This window comes from Chrysemys picta, chromosome 12, assembly GCF_011386835.1.
Source record: "Chrysemys picta bellii isolate R12L10 chromosome 12, ASM1138683v2, whole genome shotgun sequence".
NCBI classification, from domain to species: Eukaryota; Metazoa; Chordata; order Testudines; family Emydidae; genus Chrysemys; species Chrysemys picta.
In genome coordinates, this window is record NC_088802.1 from 54710046 (window position 1) to 54729674 (window position 19629).

The 19629-nt window shown below is 66.2% G+C and overlaps 2 protein-coding genes across 5 annotated transcripts in view; one reads left to right on the forward strand and one right to left on the reverse strand.

Moving 5' to 3' along the window:
* KIF19 (kinesin family member 19) overlaps window positions 1-12920 on the forward strand; it is a 29052-nt gene extending 16132 nt beyond the window's left edge. For 2 of the 3 annotated variants that reach the window (XM_005283126.5, XM_065563721.1), the window contains 14 exons: window positions 497-691; window positions 2627-2773; window positions 3151-3273; window positions 3674-3821; window positions 4167-4341; window positions 4648-4831; window positions 5802-6072; window positions 6465-6586; window positions 7010-7167; window positions 7915-8020; window positions 8730-8826; window positions 9547-9953; window positions 10308-10452; window positions 11251-12920. In XM_005283126.5, coding sequence (XP_005283183.3) covers window positions 497-691; window positions 2627-2773; window positions 3151-3273; window positions 3674-3821; window positions 4167-4341; window positions 4648-4831; window positions 5802-6072; window positions 6465-6586; window positions 7010-7167; window positions 7915-8020; window positions 8730-8826; window positions 9547-9953; window positions 10308-10452; window positions 11251-11402 — 2430 coding nt within the window. In that variant the 3' untranslated portion in view covers window positions 11403-12920. The remainder of the gene's footprint in view (window positions 1-496; window positions 692-2626; window positions 2774-3150; window positions 3274-3673; window positions 3822-4166; window positions 4342-4647; window positions 4832-5801; window positions 6073-6464; window positions 6587-7009; window positions 7168-7914; window positions 8021-8729; window positions 8827-9546; window positions 9954-10307; window positions 10453-11250) is intronic. The other variant, XM_065563722.1, reaches the window with a different exon arrangement.
* A 778-nt stretch (window positions 12921-13698) lies between these two features.
* BTBD17 (BTB domain containing 17) lies at window positions 13699-19243 on the reverse strand. 2 transcript variants are annotated; one of them, XM_065563723.1, is made up of 4 exons: window positions 19042-19243; window positions 16801-17077; window positions 14620-15688; window positions 13699-13809 (listed from the first exon to the last, which is right to left on the reverse strand). In XM_065563723.1, exons 1-4 carry the CDS (start codon window positions 19133-19135, stop codon window positions 13711-13713), a joined length of 1539 nt encoding a protein of 512 aa, XP_065419795.1. In that variant the 5' UTR covers window positions 19136-19243; the 3' UTR covers window positions 13699-13710. The 2 variants fall into 2 exon arrangements, with proteins under 2 accessions (XP_065419795.1, XP_023960408.2); XM_024104640.3 differs by having other exon boundaries at window positions 13699-15688; window positions 19042-19240.
* Window positions 19244-19629: the final 386 nt, after the last annotated feature.

A 19629-nucleotide genomic window follows, 5' to 3' on the forward strand; every position in this document is an offset into this window, starting at 1 on the left:
TGGTACGACTTTCGATCCTGCAGCTCCCCCACCCAGCAGAGCCTCTCCTGGCCCCGAGTGTAGGAGCCTAGAGACTCACCCCATGCCTGGATGCCGGGCCAGCGGAGCTGGGTCTGGACGAGCCGTGGTTCGGCTGTTGGCCGTGGGCGCCCTGCCCGCAGTCCCCTCCTCCGAGTCCTGTCAGCGCGCTGTCCTGGTGTGGCACCACAGCCTGCCACGGTGCTGAAGTGACATCCTGTGAAGGGGGGACCCAGGGTCCCTGTTTGGGCACTGGCGGGGCGTGTACTGACCCGGCACGCTGGGCTGGGGGACAGAGGGGAACGAATGTTCAGGGACACAGGCTGGATGTGCTGCAGGGGTGCCCAGCGGCGACGCGAGGATGCCACGGGCAGCGGGTTGCTGGAGGGGCTGGGTGGCAGAGCGACCGGCCGTGTCCCACTCTGCCTCTCTCTCGCCCCGCACACCGTCTCCCTCTCGCCTCCTTGCCGCCCCGCAGGTCATGCAGCTACTGCTGAAGGGGAACAAGCAGCGGATGCAGGAGCCCACGGCCGCTAACCAGACGTCGTCGCGGTCCCACGCCGTGCTGCAGGTCACCGTCCGCCAGAAGAGCCGCATCAAGAACATCATGCAGGAGGTGCGGGTGGGACGGCTCTTCATGATCGACCTGGCTGGCTCCGAGAGGGCGTCTCAGGTACGGAGAGCGGGTTCCGGGGGGAGCCCGGCGGTGCCAGCGGCCGGGCGGTGCAGGGGGAGCACAGTTCCTCGCACCGTGGGGGTGCCCAGGAGGGTGGGTGTACAGAGATGTGGGCAGGCTCTCGGGTGGGGTGGAGAGGCTCAGCCCGGGTGCTGGGGATGTGGCAGTTGCATGATGCACTGAGGGGACGTGGTCTGGGGCCGGGAGCCAGGATGGTGGGTTCTAATCCCAGGGCTGCTGCAGCCTGGCCGTGCAGCCACGGTCGAGCCACGTCCCCTGGCTGTGTCTGTGAGACGGGGCCGGGGACCTGCCCTGCAAGTTGGGGTTTGCAGATCTCAGCGAGGGGGTCACTGAGGCCAGGAGACAGGCTCTGACACAATCAGTCGCTGAAGGGAGGGTTCAGGGGTTCCCCCCCCAATTGCCAGAGCCCCCCAACTCTGCAGCGTGGGGCTGGCCCCTCCATGTCCTGAATGGAGAGAGAGGGAATGTGTGAAAGGCAGGGCAGAGAACCCATCCCTTGCCCGGAAAGCTGGGCCTGCCAAATGCATCCACCTTGGTCTAGGTCGGACGTCCCCCGTGTGCTGTGCTGTGCTGTGGGTACACTGCTGCCAGTCTCTGGGCACAGGCGAGCCAGGGCTGGACTAGCAGGGGGCAGTGGGTCGGAACTGAGAGGCACCGGCACAGCTGGGTGATGGACCAGGAGTAGGTCAGGCTCATGGGCATGACAACACACGCGCTGCCTCCCGCTTGGTGTGCCAACAATGGATACCTTCGGCCCCTAGATACCGCGGTGATTGGCGCTTCCAGGGGGCCGTGGGTCAGACTGTATGTTTGACAGGCGCCGGAGCTTTGGGGCTGGATCAGTCCTGGGGCGTAGGGCCCCCATGTGTCACAGTCTCAGGCGACTTCGTGTGCCGGGTTCGTCGGCAGGCTGCGCTCCCCGGTGCTGCGTGGGGGACTGGAGTCCTCGTTCCCGGATCCGCTCTGCCCACGCAGTCCTGGTGCCAGGCAGAACAATGGACTTTGCCAGCTGGTGCTGCCCGGGTTTAGTCAAGCTCGCAGCGCCCCCTAGTGCCCCAGGCTTGGGATTAGCCCTCTAGACCAATCCCCTTTTCCACACTCCATTTACTGGGCACAGCATGTATTTCAGGGGGGCTCTGGCGGTTTCCCGTAGGGGGCCAGGTCAGATGCCTGGACTCCTGGCTGGTTCGTGTTGTAACTTCGCCTGCGGCTTGTGGTAAGGTGGCACCTGCGGGGACAGTGCCAGCACTGGGTTAGGAGAGGTTCTGTTACGGAAGTGCTGCCCGCAAGCGGTGGGCTGGCACTGCGCACTGGGGTCTGCTAGAGGTGCTTGTGAGTATTGGTGTGTTGTTGTAGGGTCGTTTGTGGGCACTGGGCTGTGCACACTGATTTGTTATTGTAGGGTTGCGTGTGTGTATTCGTTTGATGTTGTAGGGTTGTTCATGGGCACTGGTTTGTTGTTGTAGGGTTGCTTGTTTGCACCGGCTTGTTGTTGCTCAGAGCTGGGCTGTTGGCTTTGATTTTCTCTCCTTTAAAAAGAAAAAGGCCATTTAAGCAGGGAGGGGCGGGGGAATGTTTCCAAACAGCCGAACACCCCTAGTCACGAGTGCTTTGCCAGTGGAGGATGGGGCCCTTGGCCGCGCCATGCCCTGCAGGGGGTTCCGGCGGTGGCTCGTGTGGGCAGCACAGTAGGTACAGAACCCGCGCCCTGCGCCGCGCCTTCCCCGATGCCCGCGCAGCCCCTGTCGCTCTGCCGGACGTTCTTATGGCCAAGCCACCTCTTCCATGTGCTGCTAGTCACCCGCGAGCCGGGGTGTAATCCGGGCTCGGGCGTGGCCATGCACAAAGCCCCGCGTGCCCCTCCCCCAAAGCCCCGAATCCCTGCCTCATGCCCTCGCCCTGCCCCCACAGACCCAGAACCGCGGGCAGAGGATGAAGGAGGGAGCCCACATCAACCGCTCGCTGCTGGCGCTGGGGAACTGCATCAACGCCCTGAGCGACAAGGGGGCCCCCAAGTACGTCAACTACCGCGACAGCAAGCTCACCCGCCTCCTGAAGGTACAGCGGGACTAGCGCCCGCCGGACCCTGGGCCAGGGCAGGGCGATCGGCAGCCCCTTGGAGTGGGCACCGGACCAAGCCAAGGGCAGTTGGGTGCAGGCCGGGGGAGGGGACCCAGGGCTGGAGCATCCAGCATGGGTCACACGGCACCAGCTCTGCACGGCTCAGCCTGGCCCACGTCAGCCAGGGTGCAATGCATGCTGGGAGGTCGGACCACCGATGCGTGGCCAAGGGGCCAGCACAGCGCGGGCCCAGAGCACCAGGCTGGGGGTGAGCAGACGGGCCTGGGCCCAGCTCGTTCCAGGGCAGGGGCTGGGGATAGGGCTGCAGCCTCCAGCCCCGGCAAACACCCAGCCCCACAATCCTCTGCCACCAGGACTCCCTCGGGGGCAACAGCCGCACGGTCATGATCGCGCACATCAGCCCGGCCAGCAGTGCCTTCGAGGAGTCACGCAGCACCCTCACCTACGCCGACCGCGCCAAGAGCATCAAAACCACGGTACGGCTGGGACCTGGCCCTCCCACCCGGGGCCCCGTCCTCGGTCCACCCTCACCTGGCGCCCCGCCCTCTGTCCACCCTCACCTGGCGCCCCGCCCTCTGTCCACCCTCACCCGGCGCCCCGCCCTCCATCCCCTCACCCGGCGCCCCGCCCTCCATCCCCTCACCCGGCACCCCGTCCCAGGGCACCTGGTGTCCTGCCCTCCCTTCCCCCACTCTGTGCCCCAATCCTCCCCCACACCCGGCATCCTGATCCTCCCCCTCGCCTGGGCACACAGCACGCCGCCCTCCTGCCTTCTAGGAGAGACCTCTCATCCCTCTTCCCCAGGAGCGGTCGGGGTGTGGTGCTGGCGGGGATCACCTCCCCGACGCGCTGACCCTTCGCCCCCTGTCTCTGCAGGTGAAGCGGAACCTGCTCAATGTCTCATACCACATTGCCCAGTACACCAGCATCATCTCGGACCTGCGCAGCGAGATCCAGCGCCTCAAGTGTAAGATCGACTCGCAGGGGCCGCGCCCGGCCCGGGGCGACATCCGCCACATCCAAGGTAACGCCCACGGGGCCGGCCCTCCCCGCTGGCAGGCCCGCCACCGCTCGTGGGGCACGGGCTGCGCCTGGCCCGATCGCACTGCCCTCTCCGTGCCACACCGAGCTGGCACCACTCCCTGCTGCCGCCAGAGCCAAGGGCTGGGCTCCCAGCCACGACTCCTCCCCGGTGGAGGCACCTAAGCGGCTGCGCCCCTCCCTGGCGGAGGGGGGTTCTGATGACCCAGGAGGGATCCCTGCATGCCCCCATGCGTGCAGTGTCCCAGGGACGGTGGCTGCTCTGTACGTGCCATATCCGGCAGGAGGCGCCCCCACGGTGACCAAACCCACCCCTGGTGTGTTACAGCCGAGGTGCAGCTCCACGGCTCCCTCTGCGACCGGCAGGAGATGGACCAGCTGCGGGAACAGCTGATCGGCGCCTTCCAGGAGCAGATGGACGTGCGGCGCCAGCTGATGGAGCTGGAGAACAGCTCCATGGAGCTCCAGATGGAGAGCACCCGGCACCTGCTGACCATTGCAGAGTAAGCCCGGCCCTGCCCAGCCCCCCAGAGAGCCGGGGTGTCCCTGGGGCTCCCGGAAACCTCCCCCCTCCCTGTATAATAGAACTGGCCTGGGGGCCTGGCGGGCTGGGCGTATTGGGGATATCGCCCTGGCTCAGCAGCCGGCGGGGGGGGCTGGTCAGTATAGCCAGGTAATGCCCAGCCAGGTTTACTGCCCTGTGTCAGTGGGCGAGGAGCGCCACGTGTCAGCAGTTGGGCATAGCCCGGGGCCCAGGGCCCTGCCCTCTGCCAGCGACTGACGCTCGCGCTCTCCGCTGGCGGCTCCAGTTGGGACCAGGAGAAGAGGCACCGCGCCCAGAAGTGCAGGGAGGAGCTGAGGAAGGACGAGAGCGAGAAGGATTCGGACACCGGGGACGAGCAGCCGGACGCGCCGGAGCCGCAGGACGTGATCTCGGCCAGGGAGAACATCGCCGCCCTCATGGGGGAGCAGAAGAAACTGCGCAAGCAAAAGGTTCCTGGGGTGGGGGGGTGAGGGAGAGCTTGGAGGGAGGTGATGTGGGACTGGGATTTGGGGCCTGATGGGGGGGAAATGAGTTTGGTGGGTCTCAGCCCAGTGCTGGGTCCCGCCCCCCAGCCCGCCCCCGCCCCACCGCTCAATTGGCATCAGCTGTTGTGACTGCCAGATTCTGGTCAGAATTGGTCCAGGCTGGGATAGCAGGGGGCTGCGGGTCGGGATTGAGGGGCACCAGCAGAGATGGGTGTGGGGCATCCAGGGCTGGTCTAGCAGGGGGCAGTGGGTTGGGATCGAGGGGCACTGGCAGAGTTGGAGGGGGGGCACCCAGGACTGGGATAACAGGGGAAGTGGGTTGGGATTATGAGGAACTGGCAGAGCTGTGGGGAGGAGCACAGGGCTGGGCTAGCAGGGGGCTGCGGTGGATCAGGATTGAGGGGCACCAGCAGAGTGTGGGGAGCCCAGGGCTGGGCTAGCAGGGAGCTGTGGGTCGGTATTGAGGGGCACCGGCAGAGTGTGGGGAGCCCAGGGCTGGGATAACAGGGGAAGTGGGTTGGGATTATGAGGAACTGGCAGAGCTGTGGGGAGGAGCACAGGTCTGGGCTAGCAGGGGGCTGCGGTGGATCAGGATTGAGGGGCACCAGCAGAGTGTGGGGAGCCCAGGGCTGGGCTAGCAGGGGGCTGTGGGTCGGTATTGAGGGGCACCGGCAGAGTGTGGGGAGCCCAGGGCTGGGATAACAGGGGAAGTGGGTTGGGATTATGAGGAACTGGCAGAGCTGTGGGGAGGAGCCCAGGGCTGGGCTAGCAGGGGCTGTGGGTTGGGACCGAGGGGCACCAGCAGAGCTGGATGTGGGGCGCCCGGGGCTGGGCAAGCCGGGGTCCATCTGGCCAGGGGTCCAGTCCATGGCATTGTGACCCCTTGGGAAGGGCAGGCCCGTGACGCGGCCCCTGGGCTGCTCTGCACCCGCAGGCGGAGCTGGAGAAGCGGTTCAAGGAGATCCGCCAGCGGGGGCGGCGGCTGGAGGAGGTGCTGCCGCGGCGGATCAGCTCGGAGGAGCAGCGCGAGGTGCTGAGTCTGCTCTGCAAGGTGCACGAGCTGGAGCTGGAGAACACGGAGATGCAGTCCAGCGCCCTGCTCAAGGACAACGTCATCCGCCACAAGAACTACGTGGTGCGGCGCTTCGAGCAGCACCGCAGCCTCTGCGACCGCATCATCCAGCAACAGAGGCAGATCATCCACGGTGCGGGCCCCCCCCCGGGCGGGGGGACCCTGGGGGGGGTCAGGGGGCTCTGCGGGGCCCTGGGGCCGGTGCCGTGGGGTCACATCGCAACGCGGCGCTGTCGTGACGTGAACCTGCGTCGCAATGGGCTGCTGCCGTGGCATGACGTGGCGAGGCTGTGTGGCCGTGCAACGGGGCTATGTCGTGGTGATGTCATGTCGCGACGTGATCATGTCATCTCGCGCGCCCCCGTCTCCTGCTGGCCTGGCCCGAGCCCCTTCCCCCCCGGGCTCGCCTCTGGCCCAGGGACCTGTGTCCGGATTAATGCAGGGCTGGGGGCCCTGTGTAGGTAGGGGGGGTGCTCCCCTAAGTCTGTGACACCCCCCCCTTCCATCTACTCCTGTCCCTGGCAGAATATCACCTCTCGGTCCCGCACCACCTGGAGGAGCTGTATGAGATCTACCTACGGGAGCTGGAGGAGGGCAGCCTGGACCGGGTCGCCAGCCTGGACCGCGTGGCCGCCAAAGCCCTGAAGGTACCTGTGGGGGGCGCTGGTCCGTCCCTCTCAACTCACACCCCGTGGGGTCCGGACATCGCTCCGCCCCTTGGAAACAGAGCGGGTCCCTGGGTGCTCTCTGGGCCCTCATGTACCCTGGCCCAGGAGGGGGTGACCAGCTGCAACCTGGGCAAAGTGAGTGCTGCTTCCAGCCCCCAGATGTGCAGCACACACAGTGGGGAGCAGGGGGCGCCTGGGTGTTGGGAGGAGGCAATCAGAGAGCAAGGTAATTTTCCAGGGGAGGGGGTTGGGGGGCTCAATATGGAGGGGTTCCCTCTAGCCCCACAGAGCCAATCCACCAGTGAGTGAAGGGCTGTGTCCTGCAGCGCCCCCCAGGGGACCCCTAATCCACTGGGCTGAGCTGGGCTGGGCTGGGCGTAACAGCGGCTGATTCCCCCGCAGGACACGTCTCTGCCCAAGATCCCCCAGCTCCCGGCTGCAGAGAGCGCCCTGGACTCCGACCAGGAGAGCGTGAGGACGCTGGGCTCGGAGCACCAGCTGCTGCTGCAGCGCGACTCCCGCAGGCACGCCCTGCCGCCCCTCGTGCCGGACGCAGAGAGGTAGGGCCTCGCCTGGGGGCAGGAGGGGCCGAGCGCCACACGTCTGGCCCGGGGAGAGTCCAGCACCCGTGGGTGTCTGTGTTTAGGACTCAGCCCCGGGCTCTGTCTGCCCGTGATCCTGAGGCGGCACGAGCGGCTGGATGCAGCAGGTGGGCAGAGAGGAGGCTGCCGGGCTCAGCTAGGCCCACAGAGGAAGAGCCGGGGGGGTTAAGAGGCCACGTTTAGAGCAAAGGGAACCTCCTCGCTGCCCTTCCCTGAGGTGTGGGGCTGGGAGGAGAAATGGACACGGAGTCAGCGACGTTTTTGTCCTGTTCCCCCGAGCTGCAGGCAGCTTCCTAGCTCAGAAACCCCCAGGGCCGCCCCTCCTGCCACTCTGTCTCTGCTTCCCACCCGTGTCACGCCACTGCTGCTCCTGGCGTCCTGCTGCAACGCCCGGCTGCAACCCACGGCCTAGTCCCGCGTTTGCAGCTAGGGAAACGTCTGTCCCTGCGGCTGGGCTCTGCCCTGCCACGCGGCAGCTCCAGTTTGCTGCTGCCTTTGCTAGATACGTGGGCTTGACTGCTCCTCCTTGAACCTGCACTGGGGCAGCTGGCAGAGCCGTCGGCTTTCCCGAGGCCTGGGCTGGGTTTTGGATCCAAGACTCCCCTGACGGGAGCCATTAGCCGCTTTCAGCACAGCATCCCGTGCGTGTGAATTCCCACCGTCTCTCTGTTCTGGGTGTGACGGGCGTCTGTCCCTCTCCGGCAGCGACCCGGCCCAGGTGTTCAGGACCAGCCCTCGGGTGCGGCAGATCAAGAGTTCGGCTGTGCTGACCCCGCCCCCGATCCACGTGAACGGCATGGTGACCCAAGAGGTGCGTGGGGCAGCGTGGGAAAGGCCCTGGTGTGGGAGGGGCTGGGGGCCCAGGGCACGGACGCGCCTCTGTGAAAGGCAGCGTTGACTAGTAGCTGGAGCGCTGCACAGAGCCAGGAGTCCTGGGGCTACTGCCGGCTCCGCCACTGGGCTGCTGGGTGACCTTGGGCAAGTCACTGTGCCTCGGTTTCCGCCTTGTCAGCCTGGGCTCTTTGGCCCAGGAGCTCTTTGGGGCAGGAGCTGTTCCTCACTGTCTGAGCAGAATAGGGTGACCAGATGTCCTGATTTTATAGGGACAGTCCCGATTTTGGGGTCTTTTTCTTATATAGGCTCCTATTACCCCCCAGCCCCGTCCCTATTTTTCACATTTGCTGTCTGGTCACCCTAGAGCAGAACCCGCCCCCCGGGGCTCTGAGCTCGACAACGGTTACCGAGTGTGAGTGATTCAGAACCGAAAAATCCAATGGAAACCTGGCCAGATGCCGCTCACGCTGCCTGGCGTCCGGCTGGGCTTGCTCTGGGTTTACCCTGGGCAGGGCTGGGCTCTGGGCTTTTTACCGCCTTTCTGCCCTGCCCTGCCCTGCCCTGCCCTCGCCAGTCCTATCCCAGCCCAAACGGGCAGGCAGCGAGTGCAGAGCAGCGCCCTTTGCTAGCAGGTATCTCTGCCACAGGCAGCGGCCAGACGCGCTCACCTCCCGTCTCTCCCCCAGTACCTGCACCAGGGGAGCCTGGCCTGCCTGGAGAGCCACCCCAACTCCTCCCCGGACAGCAGCGAGAACTGCTCGGACGTCGCCCTGACGCGCAGCGGTGAGGAGCTCTCGGGGCGGGGTGGGGCCCAGTTGCGCCGTCACTTCCTCTCTGGGGAAGGGAAGGCACAGACGGTGCCAGGCAGTGGCAAACAGCTCCCGCTGCCCACGCTGGGGCCTGTTAGAGCCCCCCGAGCCCTAAGGGTCAGGGGCTTCTGGGTAACGTGGGGGTGGGGTCGTGTCCGGCACGCTGCCCCCATCTGGGACGCTCTTCGGTTGGGTTTGGGGCCATCCCATTGCAAGGCCCCCAGACTGTGGGGAGATAGGGGGTTGGGCAGGGAGCCTCAGACCCCCAGTATGGTGCAGACTATGACGTGTAGCGTTGCCGGCCCAAGCACACCAGCTGCAGTGTTTGCCCCAGGCCTTGGCCATGGGCCATCTTCCTCCCCTCCCCAACCCCGCCCGTCCGATCACAGCCACGGAGCCAACGCAGGGTCCAGGGTGGCCGGTGCTTGTCCCATTCCCCCCCCCCCTCCACAAAATGCTGCAGCAGCTCACAGAGCCCTGGGGGGATGGATCTCTTCCCTGATGTGGGTTGTCTGCCCTCCGGGCATTAGGGGCACTGCGGGCACGGTGAAGATGAGGCTGAGGGTATGATGCTTCCAGTTTGCAGATCCGGGTGGGGGGTTCAGGGAGGGGCCCAACCACCCCCCCCCCCCGATCTGGACCATGCGACTGGGGGGACCCCTCGCTCTCTCACGCCGGCGCCCGCTCTTTGCAGAGCGCAGGGAGATCCTGAGCAGCACCAAGAGCATTGCAGTGAAGGCTGCCCGGCGCCGCTCCCGGGTCCTGGAGTCCGACCGGCTGCACCTGCTGGAGCCCATGAAGGAGCGGAGCAGCCTGTCGCTGCACTCCCTGAGCGAGAGCGAAGACCCCCTCTCCCCGGAGACCCCTGCGCCCCGGCGCCCGCCCTGCCCCGGCCTGCAGCATGCCGCCAGCGAGGACAACCTGTCCAGCAGCACCGGGGAGACGGCCTCGCGGGCCGAGGGCCTCCACCCCAGCCACTCCCCCGGGCCCTGGCTCCGGGGGCACAAGAAGGGTGGCAAGAAGCTGGGGAAGAGGGAGGAGTCGCTGGACGGCAAAAGGCGGAAGCGACGGTCCAGGTCCTTCGAGGTCACCGGCCACAGGGTACGTGCCGTCCCCACGCCAGCCGATCCCCGAGGAGCTGCTCCCGCAGAGCCCCTCTGGGGCCAGCCCCCCGGCACCCGCGCTAGCAGAGCGGGTCTGTGTGGACTCGGGGGAGGGGCTGGGGCTGTGCGTTTGGGGGTGGGGGCCAGGTGCCAGGCAGGCAGGGACGAGCCTGCGGCTTACCCACAATGCACTGCATGCTGGGCTCCCTTTGCGGGGAGCTGTAACCCTGGATCCGAGGCTCAGGGTTTGGGATCCAGGTCCCAGGGCTCCGGCAAGTCACCGAGCTGCCCCCTGGTTTGAGCTTTGCCCCCGAGCCGCTGTGACCATTTCTCCCCCTCCCCTCCCCCGCAGCTCCCAGGACCGAAGCCCAACGTAACTCGGTGCCGCCCTCTCGAGAGCAACTCTGAGCACAGGATGCCAGCGGGGGGGCCGCCGGTGCCACACCCCCGGGCGCCTGGCAAAGCCAAAGGGAGGCTCCCGCAGAGCCAGCATGCAGGTGGGTGAGCCTCGGGCTGGCTGGGGCCAGGGCGCCCGGCCATCGCAGTCACTGCTGCCTGGGCATCCCCCTCGGTGCCAGTGGCAGCGTGCTGCGGGCAGCACACGGGCATGGGGTCCCACCTCCATTGCAGGCAGAGCGGGACCCTGGCTTGCTGGAACTGGGCCTGGTGTCCCAGGCCGGGCCCGAGCAGCTCCCTCAGCCCCTCTCTCTGCTCACACACCGGGCACTGCCCAGCCCACAGCAGAGCCAGCCGCTCACCCGCTGCCCTCCCAGCGTCCCTCCGCCCCACCTCAGGGGGCAGCGTCCAGCTCCTTCTGCTGGCCATGCTGTGTCCACTGACGCCGCCCCCAGCCTCGGTGCCCCCAGGCCGGCGGGCGGCGAAAGCCCCAGTCCTGCCTGTCCAATCCCTCCCCCAGGACGAGCTGTGTCATGGGCCAGTTCTCTGCTCCTCCCGCAACGAGCCCTGTGGCTCTGGAAGAAGAGAACGGAAGCCAGGGACCCTTGGCACAGCAGAGCTGGGAGCAGCCGCACCCCAGGGCCCCTTCCCTGCCGCCTTCCAGGCCCTGCTAAGTCTCCCCAGCCCAGCACGGCCCTTTACATAGGAGCTGTTTTTTCCCAGCATGCCTTGCTGGCCCTTTCTGTTTGGCTGCTACCGCCCTTGTGGCCACGTTGCCCGTCGCGTGTCCTCCTGTCCCGTGCTGAGGGCGCGGCCCATGGTGGGGAGCTGCCGTGGGACCCGGATCGGGGCCGGGCTCCGCTTTGCAAACCTCTTCTGTTTGTTTCCCTCTCCCCCAGGTCCGGGGGACCCGGCGTCTCTCCCGCTCCCCCTCCCTCAGCCCGGCAGCTTGAAGAAAGGCCCCCAGCCCAGCCAGCGCCCCCGCCTGAGCTACATCACGCTGAACGGCACCAATGCTTACGCCAAGGACGGCAGGAGCCGGCGCTACTGATGGGCTGAGAGGAGACAGCCCCGGACTGGGAGGGCCTGGGCCTGGGGTACATGCCCAGCTGCTGCAGGGCTGGTGGGGCGAGCAGGGCGCCGGGGGGGGGCTCCTCTGGGCAGAGCCGGCAGCAGGAAAGGGGTTTACCAATATAGTTCTCATGGACGGACGATTCTCTCCCTCCTCCCGGCTGCCCCGCAGCCCTGGCTGCTGGAGTCTGTCCCTTCCGCAGCCGTCTGGACACGTTCTCTCTACCCCTCCGTCCAGCCGTCTCCGCCCGGGAAGCGCTCAGACCGCCGCGTCCCCCTTGCCGAGGGTTATGGGGAGCTGAAGAGTGGCTCGGCTGGTGGCCAGCCGCCTGTTCCCAGCAGGTCGCTCTGTTCACAGCCCCACGCCTCAGCTGCCGTGGGGCAGGTGGGGGCAATGGCGCGCCAGGCATCCCGCTGACCCCGTGTGGACGGACGCCAGGCACCCATGCAGCTCAAGCCCTGTGGTTTGCTGCCCTGTGCCTTCCCTCTGGACTGCTGGTCTCGCCCACCCCTCCCACTGGCTTCCGGGCATGGGCTGGGCTTGGGGTGCCACGCTCCCTACGCACCCCAGAGCTTCCTGTGACCGCTGCCACCCATCTACCCCTGCCTGCTACCCCACCGTGCCGGCTGCACTGCGCCCAGGGCTCTGCCCCACGGGTGCCCCGCACGGCCGGTCAGTGCTGCAGCTCCCCGATGCCCTGCCTGCACCGCTGGCCTCGGGCTTCCAGCCCCCCATGTCACTCCCTTGCTCCCCAGGGGCTGCAGATCCCAGTCCCTGGAGGGTCTCGCAGTGCTCAGCAGCACCCCCTGCTGGCAGAATAGCAGCAGGACTGGCCTGCTGCAAAGGGAGTGTGGCTGGAAAGCTGGTGGCCATGAATCTGGCAGGGGGCACCCCCGGCCCTCCCTTATTGAACCCACGGTGCATGGGCCCATCAGTGGGGAGTTCAGGGCCCCCCGGTTCTGCTCCCCCAGGGCCAGCTGTGGCTGAGGATTGTCTGCGAGTGTCTTGGGGGGGAGGGCAGGGGGTGCCCCCAAAGTGGTCTCCAGCCCTCCCAGCTCCTGGGCTGAGGGGAGGCAGGGAGGGGATCTCCCTGGCGTGGCCAACAGGCAGGAGGGGTGTGGACCCTGGTGCTGGCTTGGTTACGCTGTCAATAAATCGTGTTGCCAAACTCTTCACCTGGCCGGGGCCCGATCCTGCCCTAGCACGGCCAACGGGACCTGCAGCGCTCAGGATCAGGCCCTTGTGTTGCAGCTGGGGTGGCACTGGATTGCAGCCAGGCCTGAGAGCCTGCAGGGGCTTGGGGCAGGGGGACTCACTGCTGGGCGCAATCCAGGGGCTCTCAGCGCCTGGGTCTGGCCCATTGGCTGTGGGGCTGCTGGGGCCGCCCTGGTCTCTGGGGGTATGTCCAGGGACTCCAAACCTGGGGTTTTTACCTGGCAATGTTGTTTTTTATTCCTCTTGTTAAGGCTAAATTAAAAGTGATTTGTTGAGATTCTACAGCCCGGTTCCACTGTGCTTCTGCAGCATTCGGTTGCTGGTTTTCCTTGTCTTTGGGGAGGCTGGCACGAGTACCCAACTCGGGCCCGCTCTGAGGGCCAACCCAGCTGGCAACGAGCCCTGTGCTCTGCTCCAGCCTCTGCCACTGACTGTGTGACTTGGGCAAGTCATTTAATTCCACTGTCTTGCCCGGCCCCTTCCACAGGGCTGGTCACCTCTCCCTGTGTCTCGGGGTGGGTCGCTGGGTATAAAGGGTTAATAACAAGCACTACCTGTTAGACGCTAGCAGCCATGGCTAGTGTGCGTTCCGGATGGCTCCGGAAGCCCAGCGGTACGAGGCGTTACACATGGGTATAAACAGTCCCTTGGCCCCTAACAATTTAACCGTTAACTGAACCATCTGTTCATCATGTATTACCCCTCCGTAAATGAGCCTTACCCCCAGGCGGGACCCGTTCCCGGCTGTGCCGTGCTAGGCGAGTCTGCCCAGCGTTTGCCATGTTCACTGGGGCGGGAGCCCCCAGAATTGTGGGAACCGTTCGAACCAGAGAGAGGCGCTGGGCTCCAGGCAGGGTGAGGGGCTCTGGCCTGGGCGAGGCAGGTCAGACTGGATCAGAAAGGCCCCAAAGCCAGAAGGGACTGGTGAGCCCCCAGGGCAGAAGGCCGGAGGTCACCCTGCTACCTGTTGTGAGCAGTGTTTCAGGCCGACGTCCCGACAGAGGGAACGTCTGCGATGCTACAAGTCAGCCCCCCTGAAAGCAGCACCACCCAGAGGCTCTTTTTCGGCTGTTTATTTGGAAGTTGGTGCAAGTGGCGTTTGTCCAGGAGGCCCCGAGCATCGCCCGGGAGGCAAAGAGAAGCAGCCGGTGTCTGTCTGTCCGTCAGGTCCCTGGAAGGAGGAGAGGAGAACGCAGAGCATGCTGGGAACTCCCAGCCCGGTGATGCAGCGCAGGGGGGCTCAGAAGGTGCAGCAGAACCGGGGGGAGCCAAGTGGGGAACGTGCTGAATTCCCTCGGTTACCCCCACCAGGGTGCCCTGCACTAGCACTGCCAGGCTGGCACTCCCGCCGCGCCGCCTGCCTTGGCCGGGAGCCGGGATGACTGGCCCGGAGGGACGCCTGGAGAGCCAGCGATGGGAGCGTTGGGTGGGGACTCAGCTGGTTCCCACGGTGGAACCTGCCAGTGCGGACAAGCCCTCCCTGCTCGAAGCCTGGCGTGCCAGTGTGTGTCGGACCCTCTTGGGAGCTGGGGGACGGGTGCAGGCAGCGGACAACAGAACTAGCTTTAAAGGGGCAGGGGGTGGGGGCGGAGGTTGAATTTTGAAGAGAGACACTCAGGGGCTTGGTTTTCAGTGTGCTCCCAAGGGGCGGGACCTCTTCCATGGCCTGTATCCGCAGGCTCTGACCCTCCCAGCACCCCGAGAGCCCGGCCTGGGGGAGACGTGGCATCATGGTTGTCCCCCGCCCAGCTGCAGGGGCCCTGAAGTCGGAAGGGGCGGAGCAGGTACATCTCTGGAAACAATCTCGCTGCTTTAATTCACTTCTACCTAGGAACCCCTCCACCCCTAGCTTTGTGAGCTCAGCGGTTCTCTGCGCGGGGCACAGGCCGCCCTCTCCAGGGGTCTGGGCCCAGCCCGCTAGGCTACGGGGTCACCCTGAGCAGCCAGTCCCCAGCACCTTTTCGCCTGGCTACTTCCTGACCTTGATCAGCGAGTGGTAGACGGGCTTGACAATCAGGTGCAGGTGCAGGGAGTTGTCGATCAGGTACTCGGAGGTGCGCTTCTGCAGGTCGGCGTGCGCCAGGAAATCGGCCAGCTCGTCCGTGCTCTGGTGGAAGCTGTAGGCGTGTTTCACGAAGATTCGCCCCTGCTGCCGCACCCCCACCAGGATGGTCTTCTGGAAGCTGACGCCCGCGAAGTCGGAGCTGGTCATCGCCGGGGTGATCACCAGCCGGGGCCGCCCGTCCTCGATCCGGATGGACTGGATGGCTCCGGAGACAGAGTCTGAGTAGACGGGGCGCAGGCTGACGGGCAGCCAGCGCGGGGAGAAGAGGACGTTCCAGGTCACCCGCTTGCTAGCGTCGTGGTTGCTGGGGCCCAGCTGGGTTTGGAAGCTGGTGCTGCGGTCGTCGCGGGCCGGGTTGTTGATGACCCACGGGGAGCCCCAGGAGCCGGAGAGGTAGTTGCGGGGCACGAACATGCTGCAGTTGACGTCGAAGTACTTGGCGAAGTGGATGGGGGAGGCGGAGTGGAACTGGAAGGCCTGGAAGAGCAGGTCCTGGATGGCGCCGTAGTGCCGCACCATCACCGCCGACTGCTTCTGCAGGTGGAACAGCTGGCTGGGGGGGATCATGGCGTAGCGGATGGAGCGCAGCACCTTCACCACCACGGGGGCTTCGGGCTGCTTGCGGCCCACCCACTCCTCGACGGCGGTGTACAGCTCCAGCTCGCTCTGCAGCACCAGGTCCGAGCGCTCCAGGAGCAGCGCCAGCAGCTCCGCGCTCACCGTGGCCCACTCGGCGCCGCCCATGACGGCTGAGAGGTTCCAGGCCAGGAACTGCAGGCAGCTCTCCTGCAAGCCCGCGTCCCCGATCTTCACCGCGTAGTGATACCAGCCGACCACGTGGCCCTGGCTGGACTCGCTCGCCAGGTGGCTCTTCATGTACTCAGCCACCCCGCGCTGGAGCGTGGAGACGCGGTATTTGCTAGCGAGCCGGTGCAGAGGGATGGCCTGGTGCAACAGGATGGAGATCTCCCCACAGTACAGATACCTGGGCGCAGAGTGACACAACACCCCCGGCATTAGCTCTCCCCACACCTCACGGGGAAGGGCAGCTCTGCTGGGGCCCCTCACTCCCGACCCACAGCCCCTGCCCAGCCCTGGGCTCCCCCCTCCCCACAGCTCTGCCAGTGCCCCTCACTCCCGACCCACAGCCCCTGCCCAGCCCTGGGCTCCCCTCCCCCAGCTCTGCCGGTGCCCCTCACTCCTGACCCACAGTCGCCTGCCCAGCCCTGGGCTCCCCTCCCCTAGCTCTGCTGGGGCCCCTCAATCCCGACCCACAGCCCCTGCCCAGCCCTGGGCTCCCCTCCCCCAGCTCTGCCGGTGCCCCTCACTCCTGACCCACAGTCGCCTGCCAGCCCAGCCCTGGGCTCCCCCCTCCCCACAGCTCTGCCGGTGCCCCTCACTCCTGACCCGCAGCCCCCTGCTAGCCCAGCCCTGGGCTCCCCTCCCCCAGCTCTGCCGGTGCCCCTCACTCCCGACCCACAGCCCCCTGCTAGCCCAGCCCTGGGCTTCCCTCCCCAGCTCTGCCGGTGCCCCTCACTCCCGACCCACAGCCCCTGCTAGCCCAGCCCTGGGCTGCCCCCACACACTGCTCTTCCAGTGACCCTCATTCCTGACCCACGGTCACCTGCTATCCCAGCCTTAGGTCTCTCTTTGGCATAATCTCCAATCTTTTAACTAAACAAGGGTGACCAGACAGCAAGTGTGAAAAATTGGGACAGTGGGTGGGGGGTAATAGGAGCCTATATAAGGAAAAGCCCCAAATATTGGGACTGTCCCTATAAAATCAGGACATCCGGTCACCCTAAACTAAACTGTTGGTGTGGTCTGGGGCAGACTGGGACATCTCTGTACAGCTCCCCTATGAAGGTTTGAGCCCAGCTCCCTGTAGCCCTGATACCCTCCCTCCCTTCTTCTCTCAGCCCCTCTGCCAGTATTTTCCTGGCTCATTTTGTGGCTGGCATCAGGCCTGTCCGGCTCTCCCTGTGCCCAGCCTCTCTCCAGATGGGGGAGTGGTGCCCATGGCCTGGTCCCCTGTGTGAGGAGGTTCCCCCCAACCTGCCCAGGGCAGTCAGAGCCCCCCCACACACACACACACACCTGATGAACTTCTCGAAGAGCGCGGCGTTGTCGGCCGGCTCGTGCAGCGTCACCACGGTCTGGTTGTGCAGGAGGCTCTCGAAGGCTTCGCTCTGCAGGACCAGGAGCAGCTGGTGGGTGTGGAAGACCTTGACCTCGTCAGAGCCGGCGGTGCGCACCCGCAGCGTGGTGTCGCTGGCGTTGCCGTTCTGCAGCAGCTCCTGCAGCCGGTGGATCAGCGCCAGCGAGTGGTTAATGGTGGCCCCGGCGGCCTCGCCGCTGAGATCCACTTTCTGGGCTGTGCGGGGGGACAGACACGCTGAGCTGTGCGGGCAGGGTATGTGCAGGGGGCTGGGGGTGGTCTTGGAGAGCGGGTGCCAGGCCAGGCCGTGACGATGGGTGCTGTGGCACCTGGGGGCGATGGCTGGTGGGGGCTGGGGGAGGAAGGGCGGGGGGAGGAGGATGGGCACAGGGGGGACGTGATGGGGGGCTATGGGCAGGCACAGGAAGCCCCAACACAAAGTGCTGTAACCCACAACACCTCTGCACAGCTCGCGAAGGGTTCACGGCCCCCTGGCCCAGCCCCCTGCAGTCCTCTAGGATGAGATACAAACGCCCCCAAGTCAGGGCTGGAAGAGACCCAGGAGTTCGTCCAGCCATTCCCCGGCCCCGGAGGACTCAGCCCGCACCCCCCGGTGCCCTGAGAGGAACCACAACGGGCCAGCATGACCCGTTCCATTCCTGGGCTTGGCCTGGGTCCCAGCTGGCTCTGATCACAGGCCCTGATGCGGGTGCCGAGCGGGTCTCTCGGGGGGCAGTGGGAGGAGAAACCCTTCCAGGGATGTTATCATCGTGCTGCGAGTCCGTTCTCCCCGGACGGCAGAAGGGCCCCCTGCCGAACAGCTCCTGGAAGATCAGCATAACGTGTGCGCAGCAGAGCACGATCCGAGCCCGGGGACGGGGACACGCGGCTCCCAACCCCCGCGGGGCTGGCTCAGGCCAGTGCGGGACTGGCAGGGGCTGGGAGATTGCCAGCTGGCCTCGGGTTCCAATTCCAGACCCGGTAGCCAGAGGCTACTCGACTGTGGGGCTTCGGGGCCGCGCCCTTCCCCTGGGTAGCCCACTTGAGCTGCGGGGAACCCCCTGGCAAGAAGAAACGGCTTAGGCAGCTGGCCTGTTCCCAGAGGAGCCCAGTCTCTTGCCTTGGCCACGGGCTCACTGGCCGCCCAGCCCGTGGAGTGACTGGGAGCACGGCACACACTTCTGCTGCCCCCCAAGTGCCGGCTGCCCAGGGGCAGCCCAGGAGCCCACTCCCCCAGGCCCCGGCTACCAGAGCCGGTATTGGCTAAGCCCAAGGCGCTGGCTCCCAGCCCCCCTGACTCTGATTCACAGCCCGTCATTAACTCAATGAAAACGCTGCCACTTGGCTAACGGGATGAATTAAACCAGCGGCCGAGCCAAGTTTCACTTCGCTGCTTTCCAGCTGCTTCCTGTTCCCGCTGCTCAGCCAGGAGGGGAGGAGATGCAGGGCTGGGGGGAGGAATCGCTCCTGGCGAACTCGCGCTGTTTGGGGATCCGTCCCGAAAAGCCAGCGGCGACTGGGTTTGTGGCTGTTATCCGGAGAGCAGGAAATGCCCCCAACTTGGGCATGGCCTCTGAGCGCCAACTGCAGGGCCTGTCGGCTCTTTTTGGATTCGCTCCCTCTGCCGGGCACCCCACCCCGTGGCACTGGCCTACGTGGCAGGCCCGATTGCCTTGACTTCCCTGGAGCCGCAGCCGCTTGCACCCGCAGTGAATTTGGCCCGCTATTATAGCTCTTAAATCCACGTTGTCGGCGGTTCTCCTGCGGATTACCCTTCCCCGCACAGACGAGCTCCCCACTAAGCCCAACTGAGCGGGGATTAGCAACTTGGTTGCAAGCCAGGCCGGAGGGGCGGGGGGCCATTCCCGTCCCACCGCAGCTCGGGGCCTGGCCGCTCCGTCCTGGCGCGGATTCGCTGCGCCCATAGGCCTGGCTGGGGCGCGGTCTCGGCTGAGAGCTGAATGGCCCAAGTTGCGACGTCAAGGTGGATGCCCCTGTCTGGCTGTTCTGTGGCCCCCGTTGGCTGCCAGCGCAGCCCCTTTCCCAGCAGTGCCAGGAACACGGTCTGGCTCGCCGGGACCCTTCCCCAGAGCCATCTGCTTTGCCCCACCCCGGCCCCCCACCCCGCATCACTCCCTGGCGCTGCCCCCACAGCTCAGCAGCTAGGCGCCCTCCCTTACCTGCTTGGACGGGGAGTAGGAGCAGCAGGAAGGTGGCCCAGCTGCAGCCCCCTCGCCGGGGCACGGCCGGCCTGGCCCCCAGCAGCCCAGCCATGGCTCTGCCCGCGCCCGGCAAAGGGAATCAGCCCGGCACTGAGCGGGTGATGTGCCGCCCTGACTCTTTATGTAGGACACTGACCCTCCCAGCCCCGCGCCATTGATTGGTGGAAACGGACAACAGCTGTTACCAAGGAAACCCCTTCAGATGGTGAATTGATTCCTTTTCAGCACGGTGGCGCGCCCGCCCACCCGCTGGCAGCTCGTCCCCGGGGTGGCTGGGTCATCCTGGGCGCCCCCCCCCCCCCCCGCCAGCGCCAGGCAGCCCACGTGTGTTCGGGCCACGAAACGTCCCTGCGTGTTCCCACTTGATCCCACTCTCTGCGCTCGACGGGCGTGGGCACAGCTCGCACGGGCAGCCCCGCTGGCTTGGAGGGGCTCGTGCCCGTCTGCACCAGGGTCACGGGGCAGCGCAGTCAGCAGAGTCGCTCCGGATTTACGCCAGGGTCAGGAATTGGCCCCCCCATGGCAGCTGACCGTTTGCCTGGTGCC